The following is a 22964-nucleotide window of genomic DNA, read 5'->3' on the forward strand; positions in this document are numbered from 1 at the left end:
ACAACTGGGAGTACGAAGAACAGGACGAATGGAAGGAGGACGACACCGCAGCGGACACCGAGGGGCCGGACGTAATCCGGACACCGCTACGACAGCACATAACGCAGCCCGCATCGCCGCTGCCACACGCGGCCAACCACCACGCCGCGGTAACAGCCATGACGCCGCCCGCGTCACTGACAACCCAGACGTCCGTCCTCAACAGGACGCCGCCTCCGACGCCGCCCCCGCCATATGGGGTGGTGACGACCTCACCGCAGATGGAAGACGTCACACCCGTCCAACCACTGTGGTACGATTGGCACGCGGAGACCCGGTGGACACGTCAGGCCGACGCAGACACGTCGCCCCCTCCGCCTCCGCCGCCGCCCCCGCCATATGGGGTGGTGACGACATCACCGCAGATGGAGGAGGCCACACCCATCCAGCCACTGTGGTACAATTGGCACGCGGAGACCGGGTGGACACGTCAGGCCGACCCAAACACACCACCTCCAGCACCACCGACGCCGCCCCCAGCCGCTGAGAAAGCGACAGGCGCGGCCGTGCACACCGACACAGCCACAGGGAGATGCAGCCTGGCAGGCAGCCAGGTCGCCGATCACACGCAGCGTCACTGCGGATCCACCACGCCACCTCCAGCACCACCGACGACGCCGCCTCCAGCCACTGGGAGAGTGACTGGCACGGCCGCACGTCTCAACGCGGCCACATCGCGACCCAGTCCGGGAGACAACCAGGTTGCCGACGACATACCACAATGCACTGGGGGCATGTCACCTCCGCCCGCCGCGCACGTCTAAGTGGGTGTGTCTCCTCCGCCCGCCGCGCACGTCAAAGTGGGCGTGTCTCCTCCGCCCGCCGCGCACGTCAAAGTGGGCGTGTCTCCTCCGCCCGCCGCGCACGTCACAGGGGGCGTGTCACCGCCCGCCGCGCACGTCACAGGGGGCGTGTCACCGCCCGCCGCGCACGTCACAGGGGGCGTGTCACATCCGCCCGCCGCGCACGTCACAGGGGGCGTGACACCGCCGCCCGCCGCGCACGTCACAGGGGGCGTGTCACCACCGCCCGCCGCGCACGTCACAGGGGGCGTGTCACATCCGCCCGCCGCGCACTTCACAGGGGGCGTGTCACATCCGCCCGCCGCGCACGTCACAGGGGGCGTGTCACCGCCGCCCGCCGCGCACGTCACAGGGGGCGTGTCACATCCGCCCGCCGCGCACGTCACAGGGGGCGTGTCACCGCCGCCCGCCGCGCACGTCACAGGGGGCGTGTCACATCCGCCCGCCGCGCACGTCACAGGGGGCGTGTCACTCCGCCCACCGCGCACGTCACAGAGGGCGTATCACCGCCGCCCGCCGCGCACGTCACAGGGGGCGTGTCACATCCGCCCGCCGCGCACGTCACAGGGGGCGTGTCACCGCCGCCCGCCGCGCACGTCACAGGGGGCGTGTCACATCCGCCCGCCGCGCACGTCACAGGGGGCGTGTCACCTCCGCCCACCACGCACGTCAAAGTGGTCGTGTCACCTCCGCCCACCACGCACAACACAGAGGGCGTGTCACTTCCGCCCGCCGCGCACGTCACAGGGGGCGTGTCACATCCGCCCACCGCGCACGTCACAGGGGGCGTGTCACCGCCGCCCGCCGCGCACGTCACAGGGGGCGTGTCACCGCCGCCCGCCGCGCACGTCACAGGGGGCGTGTCACATCCGCCCGCCGCGCATGTCATAGAGGGCGTGTCACCGCCCGCCGCGCACGTCACAGGGGGCGTGTCACATCCGCCCGCCGCGCACGTCACAGGGGGCGCGCCACTGCTACGCGCGCCACTGTGGGTGCGTCACCTGCGCATGTCATGCGTGCCGCTGAAGGCGCCGCGCCGCTTCCGCACGTCAAGCGCGAAGCTGAAGGGGCAGCACCGCCTCCGCACGTCATGCGCGCCGCTGAAGGCGCCGCGCCGCCGTCGCCTGCCACGTGCGCCGCCATGGGAGCGCCGCCGCCTGCCGCTGAAGGCGCCGCGCCGCCGCCGCCTGCCACGTGCGCCGCCATGGGAGCACCGCCGCCTGCCGCAGAAGGCGCCGCGACGCCGCCGCCTGCCACGCGCGCCGCCATGGGAGCGCCACCGCCTGCCGCTGAAGGCGCCGCGACGCCGCCGCCGCCGCCCACCTCGGCCGCCGATGACGCCGACCCACAGGTACCCGACGCCGCCCAATGGACAGCCGCCCCGGGTGTACCAGGTCAGTGTGCCGGCGTATCTTTAAGTGTGTGTGTGTGTGTAGTGAGGCGTTGATGCACATAGCGGTCTCAGAGAAGGGGGGGCATTTGACGCCGACCGCCAATGCTCCTCTATGTCGCATAGACCGCTATGCCTCATCAACGTCTCCTAGAAGCGTGTGCACCGAACGCGCCCGTGCGCGCAGCTAAGTGTAGTGCGTGCGTCGAGGCGATCGCCGTGCAACGAGTGCTGCGCCGGCGGAAGGATCCGGCCGGGTGTGGCATATCCTTCCGCCGCACTACAACAAATTATTTTGATTATGTTTTCCACAGGTTTTTATTAAACATTATTTTTCAGTAATTAATAATTAAGTCTTTGCTAAATCATGTTTCACTGTGCGATTTGTCCCGAACCTGGCCGGTTCAGTTTCCCGCGAAATTCACACGTTTCCGCGGGAGGGCTTTCGGGGGAGGGGGGTCGCGCGCGGCGACACCGCTAGTGTCCTTCGAGAGCTCAACCAGGCCGGCAGCCTGCGCGCAACGCGGAACCTTCAACCTTTGCGTTCACCGACATGTAGTTTTCCATAGTGTAATTTCTTTTCAACCTTTTGTACAGTTCCGCGGTCGGCCTAAATTTACCATGAGGTACTTAACTTAATTCAATCAGTGCTCCGAGATGAGTGTTTTACGTCATACGTAAGTACTGTGGGGAGAGTATGTGTTTTTACGTCGGCGCTTCACGCCCAACCTAGCCTACAGGCTACTTAGTTTAGGCCCGCACGGGGCAGCCAGCAGGCAACACGTGCCATCCAACTTAATAACGATTCAGTCCCTGGGACACACCTAGACACCACGTAGAGTCGCCGGAGACACGGGCCTACGTGTTGCTAGCCCAGTTCATCAAGTGTAATGTGTTAGTGGAATAGTTGTTCGCCTAAGTGTAATTCGTCACGTCGGGGCTTATGTATCACCGTCGTATGGCAGTGCGCCACCAAACTTAATAACGATTCAGTCCCTGGGACACACCTAGTCACCACGTAGAGTCGCCGGAGACACGGGCCTACGTGTTGCTAGCCCAGTTTATCCAGAGCTAGGTATTAGTGTAGTGTATTGTGCTTCAAAATATCGTGTGCCATGTCAGTGTCTTTTGTAACTTTCGCGTCACGTATACGAGTCTGCCCCTCACGCGCATAAGAATCGTGAGCCGCCACTGAGGAAGTGAGCTGCGCGTGTGACTAGTCGCGTCGGGCAAACCGTTACGGCCAGAACGGGCAGCACCATGTATTGGGCTGTGCTGTATTAAATTCACCAACTATCTGAAGAGGTTTTGTGTTATTATTCAGGCGTCCCGAGTGGCCTCAACAGCTCGGGGGGCCCTACTGCGTTGACCCCTACCTCTAGCCACAAGGCCGAACCCTCCCTGAGAACACGAACCTAACATAATCACGTCTATATAATCGGAGGTAGCGGGGACGGCGTCACTGTGTTAAATTTAGTGTCCGAGTTTCGTATTATCAGTGTATTTGCAACATGAGAACATACGAAGTTGCTCGTTACCGAGGTTAGACTTTCCACATCTCTGGCGAGTACTGAAAGACTAGCTCACGTTTTATTTTTTTCTGCAGCAGTCAACCCCTAATTTCTGCCTTTTAAACAAACTGTCCGCGGGTTCGATGCCCGGATCTAGCATGCGGACCACGATGCCTGCAATTGCCGTGATAACACAGTAACACAGTTTGCCACACACACTGCCGCAGAGTTATCTGATGGGCAACTGGTCGGAGCCACAGGGTTTGTGGAAGGCAGATCGCAATAATCACCCGCAAACTCTGCTGTTACTAGGTGGCTTGCCAGGGGATATTCATTAGGTCAGAGTGATCTTGTCCTGTCTGTCAGTTGCTTAATGAAAACATTGAACTAACAGTTTCGAACTTGTCGCACTTCAATTATGAACTGTTGCAATAAACCGTTCACTTCAATCGTGTGGAAATTATCCTTTAAAAAGTTTTAGCTTTCTAGTAGTAGATCTTAAACATATTATATTTGCTTGTATTTAATTTTACTTTACATAAATGTTGTGTGTGTAAAAATCCTCCTGTAATATAAAACAATTAATTGTAAGAATTTATTAAAAATGTCTTGAAAATGGATTATCGGATATTTTTAGATACCCTGTTAAAGTTAAATTGAAACCGGATAGGTGGGAATGAAGGTAGAAGAAAGTAGAGAGAGGGACTTGTATACACATACGCATCTACAAACATCTATAAACATGTGTACAGGCAGGTAACCTCATAATTTTTTTTCTTCTGATAATAATCCATAAATATGAATTCAAACTTAATTTTATCTTTCGGATCATTGAGGAAGTTACGCATATTAGTTTCACTGAATCCTATGTCACTGAAACTCCACAGGTTGTCTAAACAGTTATCGGAAGTTTCTGAATCAATGCAGCAAACAACCCTTGCTTTCTCTGTCCGAAATTTATAACTTGTCGCTTGCTATTTATGTATTTTTCTTGTACGCATTATTATCATGAACGAATTGTTTGGACGTGAATTTTAACAGGGGCAATGTTGTTATGCGCATTCGTGAAATGAACAAAAACAAACTCTACAGGCTTGTATTCTGATAACAGATGACTGGCGCAACCAACCGTAGATATGATTTTATCCATCGGTCCGCCGAAAGAACGAGAACTTTTGTCTCACGGACCGATGGAATTTTGCGGGCCATCTAATTAGCTGCAGTGTCACGTGACTGGCGGACTAGCGGAGGTGACGGGCTATTGTAATTCCGACGCGGATGACTTAATTTGAATGCCACACATTGTTAATGTTTCTGATATGCAGTTGTAGACCCTACCTGACACGCGTCCTTGCCTGGCGTGTAGGTGCACATGATGGAGTCGGTTATCGTGCTGTTGAACACTTGGTAGCACTGGCTGTTGCTGATCACCCGGAGGGCTACTTTCTGCAGAGCCGTGGGAGCCTCTCCTCCAAACGACAGAAGCCCCCAGCCTGTATATTAAAAAATAACAACCAGCATTTTACTACCGTATAACGAAGGTTATACGTAAACCAGAACTGCAGCACACACATAGTTTGTCTTCTCGAGGGTTTAGTAGACACGAATATACTCGGAACGGATTTTGTTTGATATTTTATATATCTTATTTTTTTACTTTAAAAATGGATGTTCGAAAACGGTGGAAACTACGTGTGATTCGCGTCAAGAAATGTTGAAAAAACAATTTTCGTATATCTGCCACGCTCGGCATTATTTTTTTAAAACAAAATCATCATTAAATTTTGTCCGACTTTCGTTTTGTAAGTGTATTTGCAAGATGAGAACACGTGAATTTGCTCGTTACCGAGGTTAGATGTTGCACATCACTGGCGAGTACACATTTCTGTTTGCTTAATGTCTTGGAAAGGAGAGGGGGGTTGAACTGAGTAGAGAATCTCTCATCTTTTTGGTTTGGTAACCCAGCCCTCTTAGCCTAAGCCCTACCGGCCAGGGTCCCCACGGAATACGCCGTATACGCGAAACAGGAGAGGTGTTAGAGATCCAGCTATGCCCAGAGGCCGAGGCTACCCATCCCAGCTTAGGCACCACCTTCACCCCCTGCCTCTCTGCTAACCAGACAACTGGCTGAGTCCTAAGCTCCTTGACGTTCTCAACATTGCTGGCGCTTACCCCGTTCTACCACTGGGACCTGACGCGTCACACCTACTCACCCAGGGCCTCGACGTAGTCGTTGGTGAACGCGTAGGTTGTGCCCCACGGGAGGCAGGCCGGGCCCACCTCCAGGCTGAAGAAGATCTCCTGCGCCACCTGGATCACGGCGAAGTCGTTTGCCTGGGTGTAGGTGTTGTAGCCGGGGTGTGCGATGAACCTGCTCACCTGGTACACCCGCGCTGCGTTGGTGTCGTTACCTGCGCAAAGACAGTGCTGCGGTGAACTAATCTCAGTACAGATTCAAGGGCGCAATCATGGCCACCATGTTCTCTCCCCCCTTCACAATCCCCTCCTACAGTCAAGAATTTTTTATTTCCTCAATATCAACGCACTTCATTAACCAGCTTAAAATTACTTAAGTATAGCTCAATTAATTGCCACTGAATTTACAAATTTAGAGAGTTACTTTCTTTAAAAAAAAAACCACGCAGGACATATTTTAAACAGGATTTCAATATTCTGGAAACAGCCGAGACGTTGAAAGTGGTTGGAGAAAGTCAGGGTATTTACTTTAAATCCTGTAAAAGTCATGAAAATTCCCCATTGTTAGTAATTTGAGGGGCAAATGTCACGATACATATCATCACTTACACTGTGATGGAATTTTTTTTGTTGGTTTTTTAGTGCATATTGATACTATAATATGGTATATACAAGGTTATGTTTAAAATAGGTTAGCTATGGGGACTGTTAATGCTGTATTTTATTTATTTAAGGAAATTCCAACATCTTTAGATTATTTTTTTAATAGGGAAATTTGCAACTTTAGTCATGGAAAGAAGGGCAATTTTAATATAGATTTGTGTACGCACTCTATTGTAAAGAGTGGTAATGTAAGGATATAACTGTGGTAAGTAGCAATTGTTTAGCTAATAACTTCAGATTTTGAAATAAACACTTAATGGTACTCGGATAACCTAAAAATTCGTTTTCAAGCATCCTTTTATTTTTGATTTTCTGGAGAAGAGCCCTTGGGCCACCCGCTTAAGAGAAAAAGGGGGGGGGGGAAATTTTCCATATCTCCGTGATCCCCACAATGAGGCTTATCAAAAATGTAGTCCTATAGCTCCCGTCGCTCCGCCACCCCTTCCCACCTTAAACAAATACTGGCTACGCTCATGTACATGTTCAACTGCAAACTGCGTATTGCAACGAGTTTCTAATGTTCACTCACAATGCAACATTTCACGTGGAGACATCTTCCAAAGTCCTGTGCGGATACTGGGTGTTTCTCCGAAATTATGAACGCCGCCAAAACTGTGGGGTTTAGAACGATTAGTAGGTGCTAATAAGACCACGAGACGGAAGACAAGAAATGGCTGAGTTCGACAGAAGATAGAAAACGATAAGTGAACCAGCCGGAAATTTCCCAACCCGTCACTACGAGATTTATTTGGGATCTAGTAATGAGGAGAAGGAGTTACAGCTTCTGAGTAATACAAGTTTCTTTCGTGGGCCTGAATAATGTGATTATAAATAAAACCAATATTCTACTGTTTCTTCGGCCAGAGAGATAGACACCCACTTAAGCACCTTCGACTAGATCATTCCTTTTTTTTTACCATATATCATTGTGAAATGCAGGTTGTTGGTATCTAACTAAAAAAATAGATTCAGATAATTTTACTATGTACGAATGGCAGTTGTACCTCCTAAAACATTCGCTTTCTTAACGCATGCCCTTGTGAGATTAAAAACAAAATAAAAATTTATCTTATTATATAATGTGAGCAGGTAAATTTGTTCTAAGAATTTTTTTTAAAATCCAAACGAGGCAGTAAGGTGCGAGTATACACAAGGATTCTTGTTGGAAGAAGTTCTTAAATAAGTTCAGACACGGCGCCTGAAAAGACTGCAACCAGCATGCCACAGATGCTTGAATGTCAGCCGGCCAAAGCAGGAGATATCGCCAGCGTGTATACAGCTATAGAGCATCCCACTCTCAGATTGCAGTGTGGAAGTAAATGGGCGCATTCTCTCTCTCTAACACACGCCGATTGCCGTTAGTGCAGTCCTTGTTTCTTCGTGCGTTTTTGGCAAATATCAAACGAAATTTAAATTTAAATTTTTGGACCAAGCTTTTTTTTCATATTGTATATCATAGCAATACGCATCAGGAAATGCTTATTTTGAATACTTAACAATATTTTAAGTGTCCAAAAAAATTAAAAAAAAAACATAACTTATTCAATGTGAACTGTTTTGAAGTATTCCGAGATGTTTCACATAAAAACAACCTACATATGTATTTAATTCAGAATTTTTTTATTAATAAATTAATGCCTTAGGACGCCACCGAACAAATGTTAAGACAAAAACTGTACAGGTTTCACTTAAATAATTTTTTTAATATATTGAAATGCATTTTCTCATAAACTGACACATCAAAAAGTTGACCAGCGGAAATTTTTTTTCTATTAAAGGTAGATGGGAGTAGTATACAAATGTATTTCCTGAAACAGGCTTCCAGGCTGTGGTGCTGTGTGTCCTTTCCGCCATCTTGGATTTTGACGTCACGGCGGCCATCTTGGTTGACCTTGACCTTGACCTTTGACCTTGACCTTGGATTTTATCCTCAAAACTTGCCAAATTTGGGCAAAAATTGCCCAAAATTCCTCAAAAATCGCCAAAATTCCTTTTTCTGTGAAAAAAAATTCCACCAAAAATTCTCAAAAAATTCCACAAATTAAAAATTTCTCTTTTCGAGGGAAAAATTTCCCGTTTCGAGGGAAAAATTCCCGTTTTTAATCCTTAAAAATCCCAGCGACTAGAAATTCCTAAAAGCGGCTTAAAACTCCTAAGAGCTAGCCGCTCTAAGCCGTCGAGGTCATGACTTTGAAAACTAGGATTATGTCCGCCATTTTGAAAGATGACGTCACCGTTGCAGTTTCCGTTACGCCCGCCATCTTGAAAATCCGCAATTTTTATGTTAGAAAATCGGGAAAAAAATTAAAAATCATTAAAAAAATTATTTGATCGTATTAAAAAAAAAATATTAAAAACCACTGTTGCAGTTATCTTTACGGTCGCCATCTTGGATTATATAAATGTTGCATATTTCGTTACACCCGCCATCTTGGTTGAGTACCATGTCATTCTTACACTTTACGTTACGACCACCATATTGGATCCTATTAATGTTGCAATTATCGTTATGGTCGACATCTTTAAATTTAGTCACCATCTTGAAATTTAGACGCCATCTTGGAAATCCGTAATTTTTATGTTAGAAAATCGGGAAAAATTCCAAAATTTATCAAAAAATTAATGTAATTGAATTCTGTTTGATTATATCGATGTACGTCCTTGGTTCGACACCGGTGAGGGCAAAAAATCAAAAAAAATCAGATCCTTCCTCTACAGAAGCCACCTACAGACTGACCTACCACCACCAATAACTAGGTATTTACCATCAGCTGGTATGACGTCATGTACGCCATCTTGTCTTTATCCGCTGGAGGGATCCATCTTGTTTTCTTCTGCTAGAGTGTGCTGGAGTCATGTTAGTATAATGTTCTGTTCACCATAACTTTGACCTTGACCTTGGCCTTTGACCTTGACCTTGAACTTTGACCTTGACCTTGAAAATTGACCTTGGACTTTGACCTTGACCTTGAACTTTGACCTTGACCTTGAAATTTGACCTTGACCTTGATGTCCATCACGGATCCGTCATTTTATATTCAGTACATGTTACCAGGAGCTACCACATGCAAGTGGTCATTGCCACCATCATGTTTTCGTCTGCTGGAGGAATCCATATTGTGTGTACTCGTCTTACAATCATGATAATTTTTTAATAACATGCTACAGTGCAGTAATCATTTATTATTACTGAGGTGCCCAACATCTTGAAATTCGGCCGACATCTTGAAATCATGTAATTATTTAGTTAGAAATGCTGGAAAAATTCCAATAGTCTCCGAAAAAATCAATTATTAATTTACAAATTGAATCGATGGATCCCTGTCCACGGTTCGATTCTTGACCAGAGACAGTTGTAACTAATTATTAAATAAATGTTAGGATCTGTTTTCCATTACCTTTCGCGGAGTTAATTAATCATTCACTCTACGAAAAAAAAAAACTCAAGTCAATATACCGGACCAACGAATTAAATCAGTGCCGATTAGCCTATTATGAAAGTCTAATTTTTCAATAATCTGAATAACATATAAACCGTTCATGTACAAAGCCACACATATAGATCAATTGTCTTCAGTCCATGAGAACGAGTCATGTCATTATCAGACGTATAGGCTAGTCATTTCAGGACCACATGACCTTCGTAATCCATCGTGACATTTTTATACATTCTAAAGGACCAAGTGACCTTAAAAAATATTTTAGTAACACCAAGAGGTGATAAACTAGTATATATTCAATCACTACATTTTGTACTACGCGCAATCAACAAAAAAGGAAGCACCAACAACGAAAAGACAGCACCACCAACGAAAAGGAAGCACATTTGGAAGCTCCAACAAAGAAAAGGCAGCACCGCCAACGAAAAGGAAGCACATTTGGAAGCACCGACAAAGAAAAGACAGCACCGACAACGAAAAGGAAGCACATTTGGAAGCACTGACAACGAAAAGGCAGCACCGACAACGAAAAGGAAGCACATTTGGAAGCACTGACAACGAAAAGGTAGCACCGTCAACGAAAAGGAAGCACATTTGGAAGCACTGACAACGAAAAGGCAGCACCGACAACGAAAAGGAAGCACATTTGGAAGCACCAACAAAGAAAAGGCAGCACCGCCAACGAAAAGGAAGCACATTTGGAAGCACCGACAAAGAAAAGACAGCACCGACAACGAAAAGGAAGCACATTTGGAAGCACCGTCAACGAAAAGGCAGCACCGACAACGAAAAGGAAGCACATTTGGAAGCACTGACAACGAAAAGGCAGCACCGACAACGAAAAGGAAGCACATTTGGAAGCACTGACAACGAAAAGGCAGCACCGACAACGAAAAGGAAACACATTTGGAAGCACCGACAAAGAAAAGGCAGCACCGCCAACGAAAAGGAAGCACATTTGGAAGCACCGACAAAGAAAAGACAGCACTGACAACGAAAAGGAAGCACATTTGGAAGCACCGTCAACGAAAAGGCAGCACCGACAACGAAAAGGAAGCACATTTGGAAGCACTGACAACGAAAAGGCAGCACCGACAACGAAAAGGAAGCACATTTGGAAGCACTGACAACGAAAAGGCAGCACCGACAACGAAAAGGAAGCACATTTGGAAGCACTGACAACGAAAAGGCAGCACCGACAACGAAAAGGAAGCACATTTGGAAGCACCGACAAAGAAAAGGCAGCATCGCCAACGAAAAGGAAGCACATTTGGAAGCACCGACAAAGAACAGACAGCACTGACAACGAAAAGGAAGCACATTTGGAAGCACCGTCAACGAAAAGGCAGCACCGACAACGAAAAGGAAGCACATTTGGAAGCACTGACAACGAAAAGGCAGCACCGACAACGAAAAGGAAGCACATTTGGAAGCACTGACAACGAAAAGGCAGCACCGACAACGAAAAGGAAGCACATTTGGAAGCACTGACAACGAAAAGGCAGCACCGACAACGAAAAGGAAGCACATTTGGAAGCACCGACAAAGAAAAAGGCAGCACCGCCAACGAAAAGGAAGCACATTTGGAAGCATCGACAAAGAAAAGGCAGCACTGACAACGAAAAGGAAGCACATTTGGAAGCACTGACAACGAAAAGGCAGCACCGACAACGAAAAGGAAGCACATTTTGAAGCACTGACAACGAAAAGGCAGCACCGTCAACGAAAAGGAAGCACATTTGGAAGCAGCGTCAAAGAAACACCATCCTCAAGGTATCTTTCATTATCGAGACAATGATCATCACAAGCTTGATCCGATTTATTTAATATATCACGTTGTTTCCATCGTTTTGGTCTCAGACCGCCATCACAGTCTTCGATCTTGCCTACTTTAGGTGCTTCAGTACAGTACTCAATCAGGTCAGCCTCAGATGTGCCACCACAATCTTCAATCATGCCAGCTTCAGATGATTCATCAAAGTCTTCGACCTTGTAAGCTTCAGGTGGTTCTTCATCTTTCACATTTTCATGGAGACGACTAGATATTGGAGTAAATATATTTTCATTTCTAATGTGGTTACAACTTCCTTCGCTTGTTTTAAATTATAAATTATTATCTTGCTCTAGATCAGTAATTTTAGCATTAGCTTTTTCGCCTTCGTTCCTCTTCCACGATGTTGTAGCCCAGTCTTCGTTATCTTTATTCATCTTAATTGTACAGGTCTTGTAATGTCTATCCAAGTAATATCTTCTACCAAAGGATTTCTGACACTGTCTGCAATGATATGGTTTTTGACAAGGACCCAAATTACACTTGCTTCTCTCATGTCGTTTAACATTCTTTCTCAAGGTAAACACCTTGCTACAGTATCTACAGTGATGTCGTTTTGATACAGCAACTAATCCCGAATCAGGATTCATATTAGTTACTGAGACTAATGCCAGACGCAAACAAAGAGTTTTAAATTAGATATATTACTTAAATAGAATTTTTTAATTATTTCATCAGCGAGAATTAATTTATCTCATTCAAAGGTACTTGTTGCAAGTAGTTCTGCTTTTCAACAACAGATGTCGCCACATGTTACTTGCAGTTAAATAATATTTAGTTCTTTTATGCGGGATGCGGGATGCTCACTAACGATCGCAAAAGAAGGATGGCTTCGCTAGACACCAAGGAGAAGGAATTTCGTCTTGTACGTTAAAGCTTCACAGAAGTCTCATGATATATTATTTGACCGAGTAATGTTTTTTTTTTGTTTCCACCTGATAAAATCCTTCATGCACAGATGAACTTCTCATCTGTAACCAGAAGCACTCGGAGAATACCATCAGATGTCTAGTAAGGAATAATCAGAAGCACTAAGAGAAAACCATAAAAAGTATTGACAAGAATAAACGGGAGCACACGGAGAAAACCACCACAAATTTTCTTTGATATCATAAAATAACAAAAAAAAATTAATAAAAAATTAAAAAAAAAAAAAATACATAATTAAATACAAAAAATACATAATATTCTGGCTTGTACTAGAACTATATCTTTGCTCAACAATGAGAAGTTCACAAGCTAGCAGAATCTGTTTATGTATTTTTTGTATTTAATTTTGTATTTTTTTTTTTTTTTAAATTTTTTATTAATTTTTTTTTGTTATTTTATGATATCAAAGAAAATTTGTGGTGGTTTTCTCCGTGTGCTCCCGATTATTCTTGTCAATACTTTTTATGGTTTTCTCTTAGTGCTTCTGATTATTCCTTACTAGACATCTGATGGTATTCTCCGAGTGCTTCTGGTTACAGATGAGAAGTTCATCTGTGCATGAAGGATTTTATCAGGTGGAAACAAAAAAAAAACATTACTCGGTCAAATAATATATCATGAGACTTCTGTGAAGCTTTAACGTACAAGACGAAATTCCTTCTCCTTGGTGTCTAGCGAAGCCATCCTTCTTTTGCGATCGTTAGTGAGCATCCCGCATCCCGCATAAAAGAACTAAATATTATTTAACTGCAAGTAACATGTGGCGACATCTGTTGTTGAAAAGCAGAACTACTTGCAACAAGTACCTTTGAATGAGATAAATTAATTCTCGCTGATGAAATAATTAAAAAATTCTATTTAAGTAATACATCTAATTTAAAACTCTTTGTTTGCGTCTGGCATTAGTCTCAGTAACTAATATGAATCCTGATTCGGGATTAGTTGCTGTATCAAAACGACATCACTGTAGATACTGTAGCAAGGTGTTTACCTTGAGAAAGAATGTTAAACGACATGAGAGAAGCAAGTGTAATTTGGGTCCTTGTCAAAAACCATATCATTGCAGACAGTGTCAGAAATCCTTTGGTAGAAGATATTACTTGGATAGACATTACAAGACCTGTACAATTAAGATGAATAAAGATAACGAAGACTGGGCTACAACATCGTGGAAGAGGAACGAAGGCGAAAAAGCTAATGCTAAAATTACTGATCTAGAGCAAGATAATAATTTATAATTTAAAACAAGCGAAGGAAGTTGTAACCACATTAGAAATGAAAATATATTTACTCCAATATCTAGTCGTCTCCATGAAAATGTGAAAGATGAAGAACCACCTGAAGCTTACAAGGTCGAAGACTTTGATGAATCATCTGAAGCTGGCATGATTGAAGATTGTGGTGGCACATCTGAGGCTGACCTGATTGAGTACTGTACTGAAGCACCTAAAGTAGGCAAGATCGAAGACTGTGATGGCGGTCTGAGACCAAAACGATGGAAACAACGTGATATATTAAATAAATCGGATCAAGCTTGTGATGATCATTGTCTCGATAATGAAAGTTACCCTGAGGATGGTGTTTCCTTGACGCTGCTTCCAAATGTGCTTCCTTTTCGTTGACGGTGCTGCCTTTTCGTTGTCAGTGCTTCAAAATGTGCTTCCTTTTCGTTGTCGGTGCTGCCTTTTCGTTGTCAGTGCTTCCAAATGTGCTTCCTTTTCGTTGTCAGTGCTGCCTTTTCTTTGTCGATGCTTCCAAATGTGCTTCCTTTTCGTTGGCGGTGCTGCCTTTTTCTTTGTCGGTGCTTCCAAATGTGCTTCCTTTTCGTTGTCGGTGCTGCCTTTTCGTTGTCAGTGCTTCCAAATGTGCTTCCTTTTCGTTGTCGGTGCTGCCTTTTCGTTGTCAGTGCTTCCAAATGTGCTTCCTTTTCGTTGTCGGTGCTGCCTTTTCGTTGTCAGTGCTTCCAAATGTGCTTCCTTTTCGTTGTCGGTGCTGCCTTTTCGTTGACGGTGCTTCCAAATGTGCTTCCTTTTCGTTGTCAGTGCTGTCTTTTCTTTGTCGGTGCTTCCAAATGTGCTTCCTTTTCGTTGGCGATGCTGCCTTTTCTTTGTCGGTGCTTCCAAATGTGCTTCCTTTTCGTTGTCGGTGCTGCCTTTTCGTTGTCAGTGCTTCCAAATGTGCTTCCTTTTCGTTGTCGGTGCTGCCTTTTCGTTGTCAGTGCTTCCAAATGTGCTTCCTTTTCGTTGTCGGTGCTGCCTTTTCGTTGTCAGTGCTTCCAAATGTGCTTCCTTTTCGTTGTCGGTGCTGCCTTTTCGTTGACGGTGCTTCCAAATGTGCTTCCTTTTCGTTGTCAGTGCTGTCTTTTCTTTGTCGGTGCTTCCAAATGTGCTTCCTTTTCGTTGGCGGTGCTGCCTTTTCTTTGTCGGTGCTTCCAAATGTGTTTCCTTTTCGTTGTCGGTGCTGCCTTTTCGTTGTCAGTGCTTCCAAATGTGCTTCCTTTTCGTTGTCGGTGCTGCCTTTTCGTTGTCAGTGCTTCCAAATGTGCTTCCTTTTCGTTGTCGGTGCTGCCTTTTCGTTGACGGTGCTTCCAAATGTGCTTCCTTTTCGTTGTCGGTGCTGTCTTTTCTTTGTCGGTGCTTCCAAATGTGCTTCCTTTTCGTTGGCGGTGCTGCCTTTTCTTTGTTGGTGCTTCCAAATGTGCTTCCTTTTCGTTGTCGGTGCTGCCTTTTCGTTGTCAGTGCTTCCAAATGTGCTTCCTTTTCGTTGACGGTGCTACCTTTTCGTTGTCAGTGCTTCCAAATGTGCTTCCTTTTCGTTGTCGGTGCTGCCTTTTCGTTGTCAGTGCTTCCAAATGTGCTTCCTTTTCGTTGTCGGTGCTGTCTTTTCTTTGTCGGTGCTTCCAAATGTGCTTCCTTTTCGTTGGCGGTGCTGCCTTTTCTTTGTTGGAGCTTCCAAATGTGCTTCCTTTTCGTTGGTGGTGCTGTCTTTTCGTTGTTGGTGCTTCCTTTTTTGTTGATTGCGCGTAGTACAAAATGTAGTGATTGAATATATACTAGTTTATCACCTCTTGGTGTTACTAAAATATTTTTTAAGGTCACTTGGTCCTTTAGAATGTATAAAAATGTCACGATGGATTACGAAGGTCATGTGGTCCTGAAATGACTAGCCTATACGTCTGATAATGACATGACTCGTTCTCATGGACTGAAGACAATTGATCTATATGTGTGGCTTTGTACATGAACGGTTTATATGTTATTCAGATTATTGAAAAATTAGACTTTCATAATAGGCTAATCGGCACTGATTTAATTCGTTGGTCCGGTATATTGACTTGAGTTTTTTTTTTTCGTAGAGTGAATGATTAATTAACTCCGCGAAAGGTAATGGAAAACAGATCCTAACATTTATTTAATAATTAGTTACAACTGTCTCTGGTCAAGAATCGAACCGTGGACAGGGATCCATCGATTCAATTTGTAAATTAATAATTGATTTTTTCGGAGACTATTGGAATTTTTCCCGCATTTCTAACTAAATAATTACATGATTTCAAGATGTCGGCCGAATTTCAAGATGTCGGGCACCTCAGTAATAATAAATGATTACTGCACTGTAGCATGTTATTAAAAAATTATCATGATTGTAAGACGAGTACACACAATATGGATTCCTCCAGCAGACGAAAACATGATGGTGGCAATGACCACTTGCATGTGGTAGCTCCTGGTAACATGTACTGAATATAAAATGACGGATCCGTGATGGACATCAAGGTCAAGGTCAAATTTCAAGGTCAAGGTCAAAGTTCAAGGTCAAGGTCAAAGTCCAAGGTCAATTTTCAAGGTCAAGGTCAAAGTTCAAGGTCAAGGTCAAAGGCCAAGGTCAAGGTCAAAGTTATGGTGAACAGAACATTATACTAACATGACTCCAGCACACTCTAGCAGAAGAAAACAAGATGGATCCCTCCAGCGGATAAAGACAAGATGGCGTACATGACGTCATACCAGCTGATGGTAAATACCTAGTTATTGGTGGTGGTAGGTCAGTCTGTAGGTGGCTTCTGTAGAGGAAGGATCTGATTTTTTTTGATTTTTTGCCCTCACCGGTGTCGAACCAAGGACGTACATCGATATAATCAAACAGAATTCAATTACATTAATTTTTTGATAAATTTTGGAATTTTTCCCGATTTTCTAACATAAAAATTACGGATTTCCAAGATGGCGTCTAAATTTCAAGATGGTGACTAAATTTAAAGATGTCGACCATAACGATAATTGCAACATTAATAGGATCCAATATGGTGGTCGTAACGTAAAGTGTAAGAATGACATGGTACTCAACCAAGATGGCGGGTGTAACGAAATATGCAACATTTATATAATCCAAGATGGCGACCGTAAAGATAACTGCAACAGTGGTTTTTAATATTTTTTTTTAATACGATCAAATAATTTTTTTAATGATTTTTAATTTTTTCCCGATTTTCTAACATAAAAATTGCGGATTTTCAAGATGGCGGGCGTAACGGAAACTGCAACGGTGACGTCATCTTTCAAAATGGCGGACATAATCCTAGTTTTCAAAGTCATGACCTCGACGGCTTAGAGCGGCTAGCTCTTAGGAGTTTTAAGCCGCTTTTAGGAATTTCTAGTCGCTGGGATTTTTAAGGATTAAAAACGGGAATTTTTCCCTCGAAACGGGAAATTTTTCCCTCGAAAAGAGAAATTTTTAATTTGTGGAATTTTTTGAGAATTTTTGGTGGAATTTTTTTTCACAGAAATGGGAATTTTGGCGATTTTTGAGGAATTTTGGGCAATTTTTGCCCAAATTTGGCAAGTTTTGAGGATAAAATCCAAGGTCAAGGTCAAAGGTCAAGGTCAAGGTCAACCAAGATGGCCGCCGTGACGTCAAAATCCAAGATGGCGGAAAGGACACACAGCACCACAGCCTGGAAGCCTGTTTCAGGAAATACATTTGTATACTACTGATGGGGGACGAAAGCGTGAAAAATGTTCACAATGAATTGAATTAGTTTTTAAAAGCAGCTTCGTCTGAATTGCTTCTACAGTTTCCGTGTAAATAGCTGTTAAAGATGTGTCTTATCAGACAAGAACGCGCTGCAATAGAGGTTTCTCTCACAAGCTGCCGTCGTAAGAGGAAACAGGGTCGTGTGTTTAGATAAGTGGGGTTCTGTCCTGCAAGCAATTTCAAATACATGGCTTCCTTAGTTAACCATGTATTTCCTTAGACACGCATTTCTGAAAACCAGCCTGCCAGTTAGTATCGCGTCTCGCGACGAAGCAACGCGTTGTGTCCGGTGACTCGTTACAGTTATAATTTTGACAAATTATATATTAACATACGTGATTTTATTTTCTACATTTATTTTTATTACGTACGTATAAAATATGGAAGATAGAACACAGAAAAGAAATTATATCGGTAGGCTACGCGGGAGGGAGCGCAATATTGTATTGAATGTATTTGAGTATTTTTCAAAAAATATGAGTGTGTGCAATGCAATTAAGGAAGCTTCCAAAGCAACCGGCTGTTCCGAACGAACCATTTACAACATAAGGACGGAACTGCAGCGACATGGTACCCTAAGTACGCCTGGTAAGGTAAAATCCAAAAGGAAATACATACAGAAAAATTACCGAAAGCAAACTTACGATGGCATTGTGCAGAGTGGGCTACGGCGGATCGTTCACACTTTTTTGTTTGCTAACATTCCTCCCACTTTAAATGTCATTTTAGCAAACGTGAATAGTGACGAATCACTGCCAGATTTCTCTCGTACCACCCTGCATAGGTTCCTTCACGACATTGGGTTTGAGTATTTAAGAAGAGGAAACAAGGCAGCATTCATAGAACGTGACGACATAATTCGGTGGCGGCATACCTACTTGAGAGAATTAAAAAGATTTAGGGATTTACGAAAACCAGTTATCTATACAGATGAATCTTGGGTAAATGTGGGGCTCAGTGTGGAAAAGGCATGGAAAGATACAACAGTGAAGCTCGGCAGGCAGCCATTGAAGGCCTTAGTTCAGGCCTTAAACCTCCTACAGGACGAGGTGCACGTTTTGCATTAGTGCATACAGGTAATGAGGACGGTTTTGTTCAAAATGCTGCCCTTACTTTCTTGTGCAAAAAGAACACAGCTGACACTCATGATGAAAGGACTGCAGATGGGTATGAAAAGTGGTTTGCCGAACAACTGTTGCCAAACACTCCAGAGGGATCTGTTATTGTTTTGGATAATGCGTCATACCATAGCAGGATGTGTGAACCGATTCCCGTGCAACGTTAGCGTGTGGGGGATATAATACAGTGACTCACGGATAAAAGCATTCCTTATGATGCCAGTATGATTAAGCGGGAATTGCAACACATAGTAGGACGAGAAAGGCACAAGTACAAGAAATACTAACTTGAAGAAATAGCCAAATGCGTAGGTCGAACTGTACTTCACTTGCCCCCGTATCATTGCGAGCTAAACCCTATTGAAATGGTATGGGCCCAAGTGAAATCGTTCGTAAGACTGCATAACACAACTTTCAAGGCACATGATATGGAGTCCTTAATAACAAAGGGTTATGACTACGTATCAAAAGAAAACTGGAAAAATTATGTACAAACTGTGAAAAACATGGAAGAAGAGCTGTGGAGAGCTGACGAACTTCAAGATGACGAGGAAAGATTTTTGATAAGTTTAGCTTCGTCCAAATCATCCCAGTCATTTCCATCGCCCCAACCCCATTCTTCTGGTCAGCTCTGTGCTATTCTTATGGAAGGGGTATCAACATTGGTCAGCGGTAGCGATAGTGATTAAAAGGTATGTGATGTTATTAATTTCTTAATCAAGTTAACGTTACATTTATCGTATACATTCCTATGAATGAAATGTGTGTGAACAGATTCTTGTTGTAAGTTAAAGTTAAAAAAAATTCCTTATCGGCACAGCCTAAAGGCACAGGAAGATTTTGATGATTATATTTTTTTACATTAAAACAAAAAGGGATTTTTATATCCTTAAACCCATATTTTTTTCTTCCCCTTGCAGTAATGGTTGCTACAAAAATATTTTAATCGAACCTTGAACATAATATGTAAAATGTATGAAATAAATACGAAGGAATTTAATAGCGATCATGGTACAAAATTTTGAATTATTTTTCTATCCTTCTCAACACCAAGCATCTTATCAAACATTGTTTTAGACAAAGTTTTGGAAAATAATTATGATATTTACAAACAATTTAAACAGATTTGATAAGGTGTCTACTAAGGCAGTTACGTTTCTTTGTCCGGTGAATTTTTTTTTCGAACCCATGCAGTTATGGCTGATCGTATCAAAAATTTATTTAGAAAACATTTTTTGGCATTAGGTACTCCGAGTTATCATACGTTAAAACGGATGCGATATTATTCATATTATGGGAGTTGTTGCAATTTTTCTGTTTTTCAAAAATCTTCCCCATTTCGACCCAATTGTTCGGATTTTTCCCATAACTTACTCGACCGAGAATTTCCATTATCTTATTTTATTTATAATTTTGGACATGAATTGTCCATAAATACGGCAGTTATCGGGCCCATGAAAATGTGATATATATATATATATATATATATATATATATATATATATATATATATATATGACGCCGCCGTCAGTGCTCCCTCTGAGAGCACAGGCCGTTATGTGTCCTCAACACCTGATAAGTGCCGCGCCCCGAACGCGCCCGCGCGCGCAACGTAGTGCAGTGCCCCGAACGGCGTGACGTCAGTCACGGCCTCCTACGTGTGCAAAGCGCCCGGCCGGGTGTGGCACTGCGCAAGGGTATTGTTTTTCATGCATTCGAGAATATAAACAGAAACTAATAAATCTAAAACCATCAATAATCAATGTTAATGTAATAATCAGTTTATAAAGGGTTATAATTCACAACGCTGGCCGAAGTCATCTTCCCGCGGAATTTCCCCCCCCGGCGGCCAGGGAGGTTAGTCAGTCGCCATCCAGCACTCGTCCGGGCCGGCAGCCCACGCACGGGGAGCCTTCAACTTTCGCGCCAACATTCTGTAACTGCAATAGGTAATTATAGTCCAATCGTTTTTATATCAGCTCCCCGGTCGGCCCAAACCGGCCGTTAGCGATCTCGCGCGGTCTATTAATAAAGTGTGTAGTCCATTCACGGACTTTCTATTTCCTACGTAATTAATTAGGTGACCCCTAGTGGCACCTGCGCCTCACGCTATTACGTCCCACCTCGGGACATAGTTCTCTGCCCACGCAGGCCGGCACTGCGCCAAACGCGACCACAAACATTCGGACGAGTCATCAACTGGGACTTGCCACGGCCACGTGTACGATATCGTCCAAGATTCCCACGTGTCCGTACCCAGCTTAACGTGGCCCTCGCCACCACGCGGACTAGCCGCCTGTGCATATCCTCCTGTGCGGGACGTACCACAGTGATTTAGTGTAATGTGTTTTCATAAGTAAATTCGCGGGACCTACCGCCCTTATAGTGAAATGTGTTTTCATAAGTAATTGGCGGGACCTATCACTCACGCACCTCGCGTTACGTCCGCGGACTTTCGCATAAACCAGGACAGGTTCATCGTGCGCGGAGCTTAGGTCGACGATGAAGCGGCCAGTTACGTGATCGTGATACATGTAGAGTGTGCTACGCAATAAAACGACTACAAGTACGTGTGCATTTCATTAATCAGGCGTCCTGGGAGGCCATAACAGCCCGGGGAGTCCTTTGTCGCCGCATCCCTGCCTGCAGCCACGAGGCCAGGAACCCCACCCTTGAGATTCAAAATTAACCCACTAGTGTAAATTTACGTAAATTCAGATCAGGCAACGGGGACGGCGTCATATATATATATATATATATATATATATATATATATATAGGATTTTTAGAACATAAAAGAAAACTATAAAAAATTTTCGTCTACAAAAGGTAGTTTTTATTTGAAATTTACATAAAAGTGGCATTATTACAAATTTATATGTGTAATATTATAAAATATTATAAATTACGATATGATTTCTTAAAATGCTTCTTGTTCGATCCGAATTACAAAGACACACATCTCCTGAAATTCGTAATGTCTTAGAGATTTGGCAACAGCGCGCGCCATAAGCCGTGTACTGCAATCTAAGAGTGGGACGGGCTATAAGCGTATAATTAAGTCCAGAATAATTGTCACCAAGGGCGTAAAACCGGATGATTCGCAAGGGGGGCCGAGGAAATTTCCAGGGGGGACCGCGTGGCCCGAAAGTTTTGCACACGGGGTTAACCGACATGTCATCTCTGGATGTGGTTCTTGTAGTGTATGCTGTATACTGCCCATATTTTGGCCTACATGCAACAAGCATAAAACATTAAAATAAACAGAAATACATAAAGTTAACGTCAAACCCGTCTCTCAGTCACGCTTTTGCAAGTACATACAGGCCTCCCTCATTGAAGGGTTCCTTAATTCCAGGGTGGCCTCCCCCCTCCCCCTCCCGAATAAACGCCAATGATTGTCACCTCGGGACTTTTATCTTTTCAGTCCATTTGATAAAATGCTTGAGAAGCAAAATTATTAAACACCAACGGCGTAGTCAAAGATGCTTCTCCTGGTTGGTTAAAGCAAAAGCCGACATATTACTTGGTGGACGTTATTTCTCGACCTAAGCAAGATTATCATTCAATACTGTTAGTGGCCCGTTCTACAATGACGGATCACGTAAACGGAGACGGATCTCACGGAACAGAGTTTCCACAATGGCACGCAGACGGAGACGGGCATGTACGGATCAGCTCAGCAATGATGAGCTCTTCCGTTTACGGTAGTCCGTGCGAAGAATAGAAGCCAAATACTTCGCAGCGGTGGTAGTCATGTTTGTTTATGTTCGAAATATTTAACAAATTATTTCAAGCACAATAATATCTAGTGTTATATTATTAATTCATCGTTGATTTTTTTTATTATGTACGTAAATTCTTCCCGCGCTGTGATCTCCAAAAAATAATGTACTTATTATATAATTAAATTAATATAATGTAACCTTGAAATGCAATCTCATTGTTTGCCATTTGTTACGTTTCCGTGCATTGTTGAAGTAGCAGAGGCGATAGTGAAGTGTTCCGG

General features: G+C 44.1%; 1 protein-coding gene across 1 annotated transcript in view; it reads right to left on the reverse strand.

Moving 5' to 3' along the window:
• Positions 1-22964, reverse strand: part of LOC134528107 (venom serine protease-like) — an 80245-nt gene that overhangs the window by 21612 nt on the left and 35669 nt on the right. Inside the window, exons 5-6 of the mRNA XM_063361382.1 lie at positions 5957-6154; positions 5082-5236 (exon numbers count right to left, since the gene is read on the reverse strand). Of these exons, the coding sequence (XP_063217452.1) occupies positions 5082-5236; positions 5957-6154 (353 nt within the window). The remainder of the gene's footprint in view (positions 1-5081; positions 5237-5956; positions 6155-22964) is intronic.

Source organism: Bacillus rossius, chromosome 1, assembly GCF_032445375.1.
Source record: "Bacillus rossius redtenbacheri isolate Brsri chromosome 1, Brsri_v3, whole genome shotgun sequence".
In the NCBI taxonomy this organism is placed as follows: Eukaryota; Metazoa; Arthropoda; class Insecta; order Phasmatodea; family Bacillidae; genus Bacillus; species Bacillus rossius.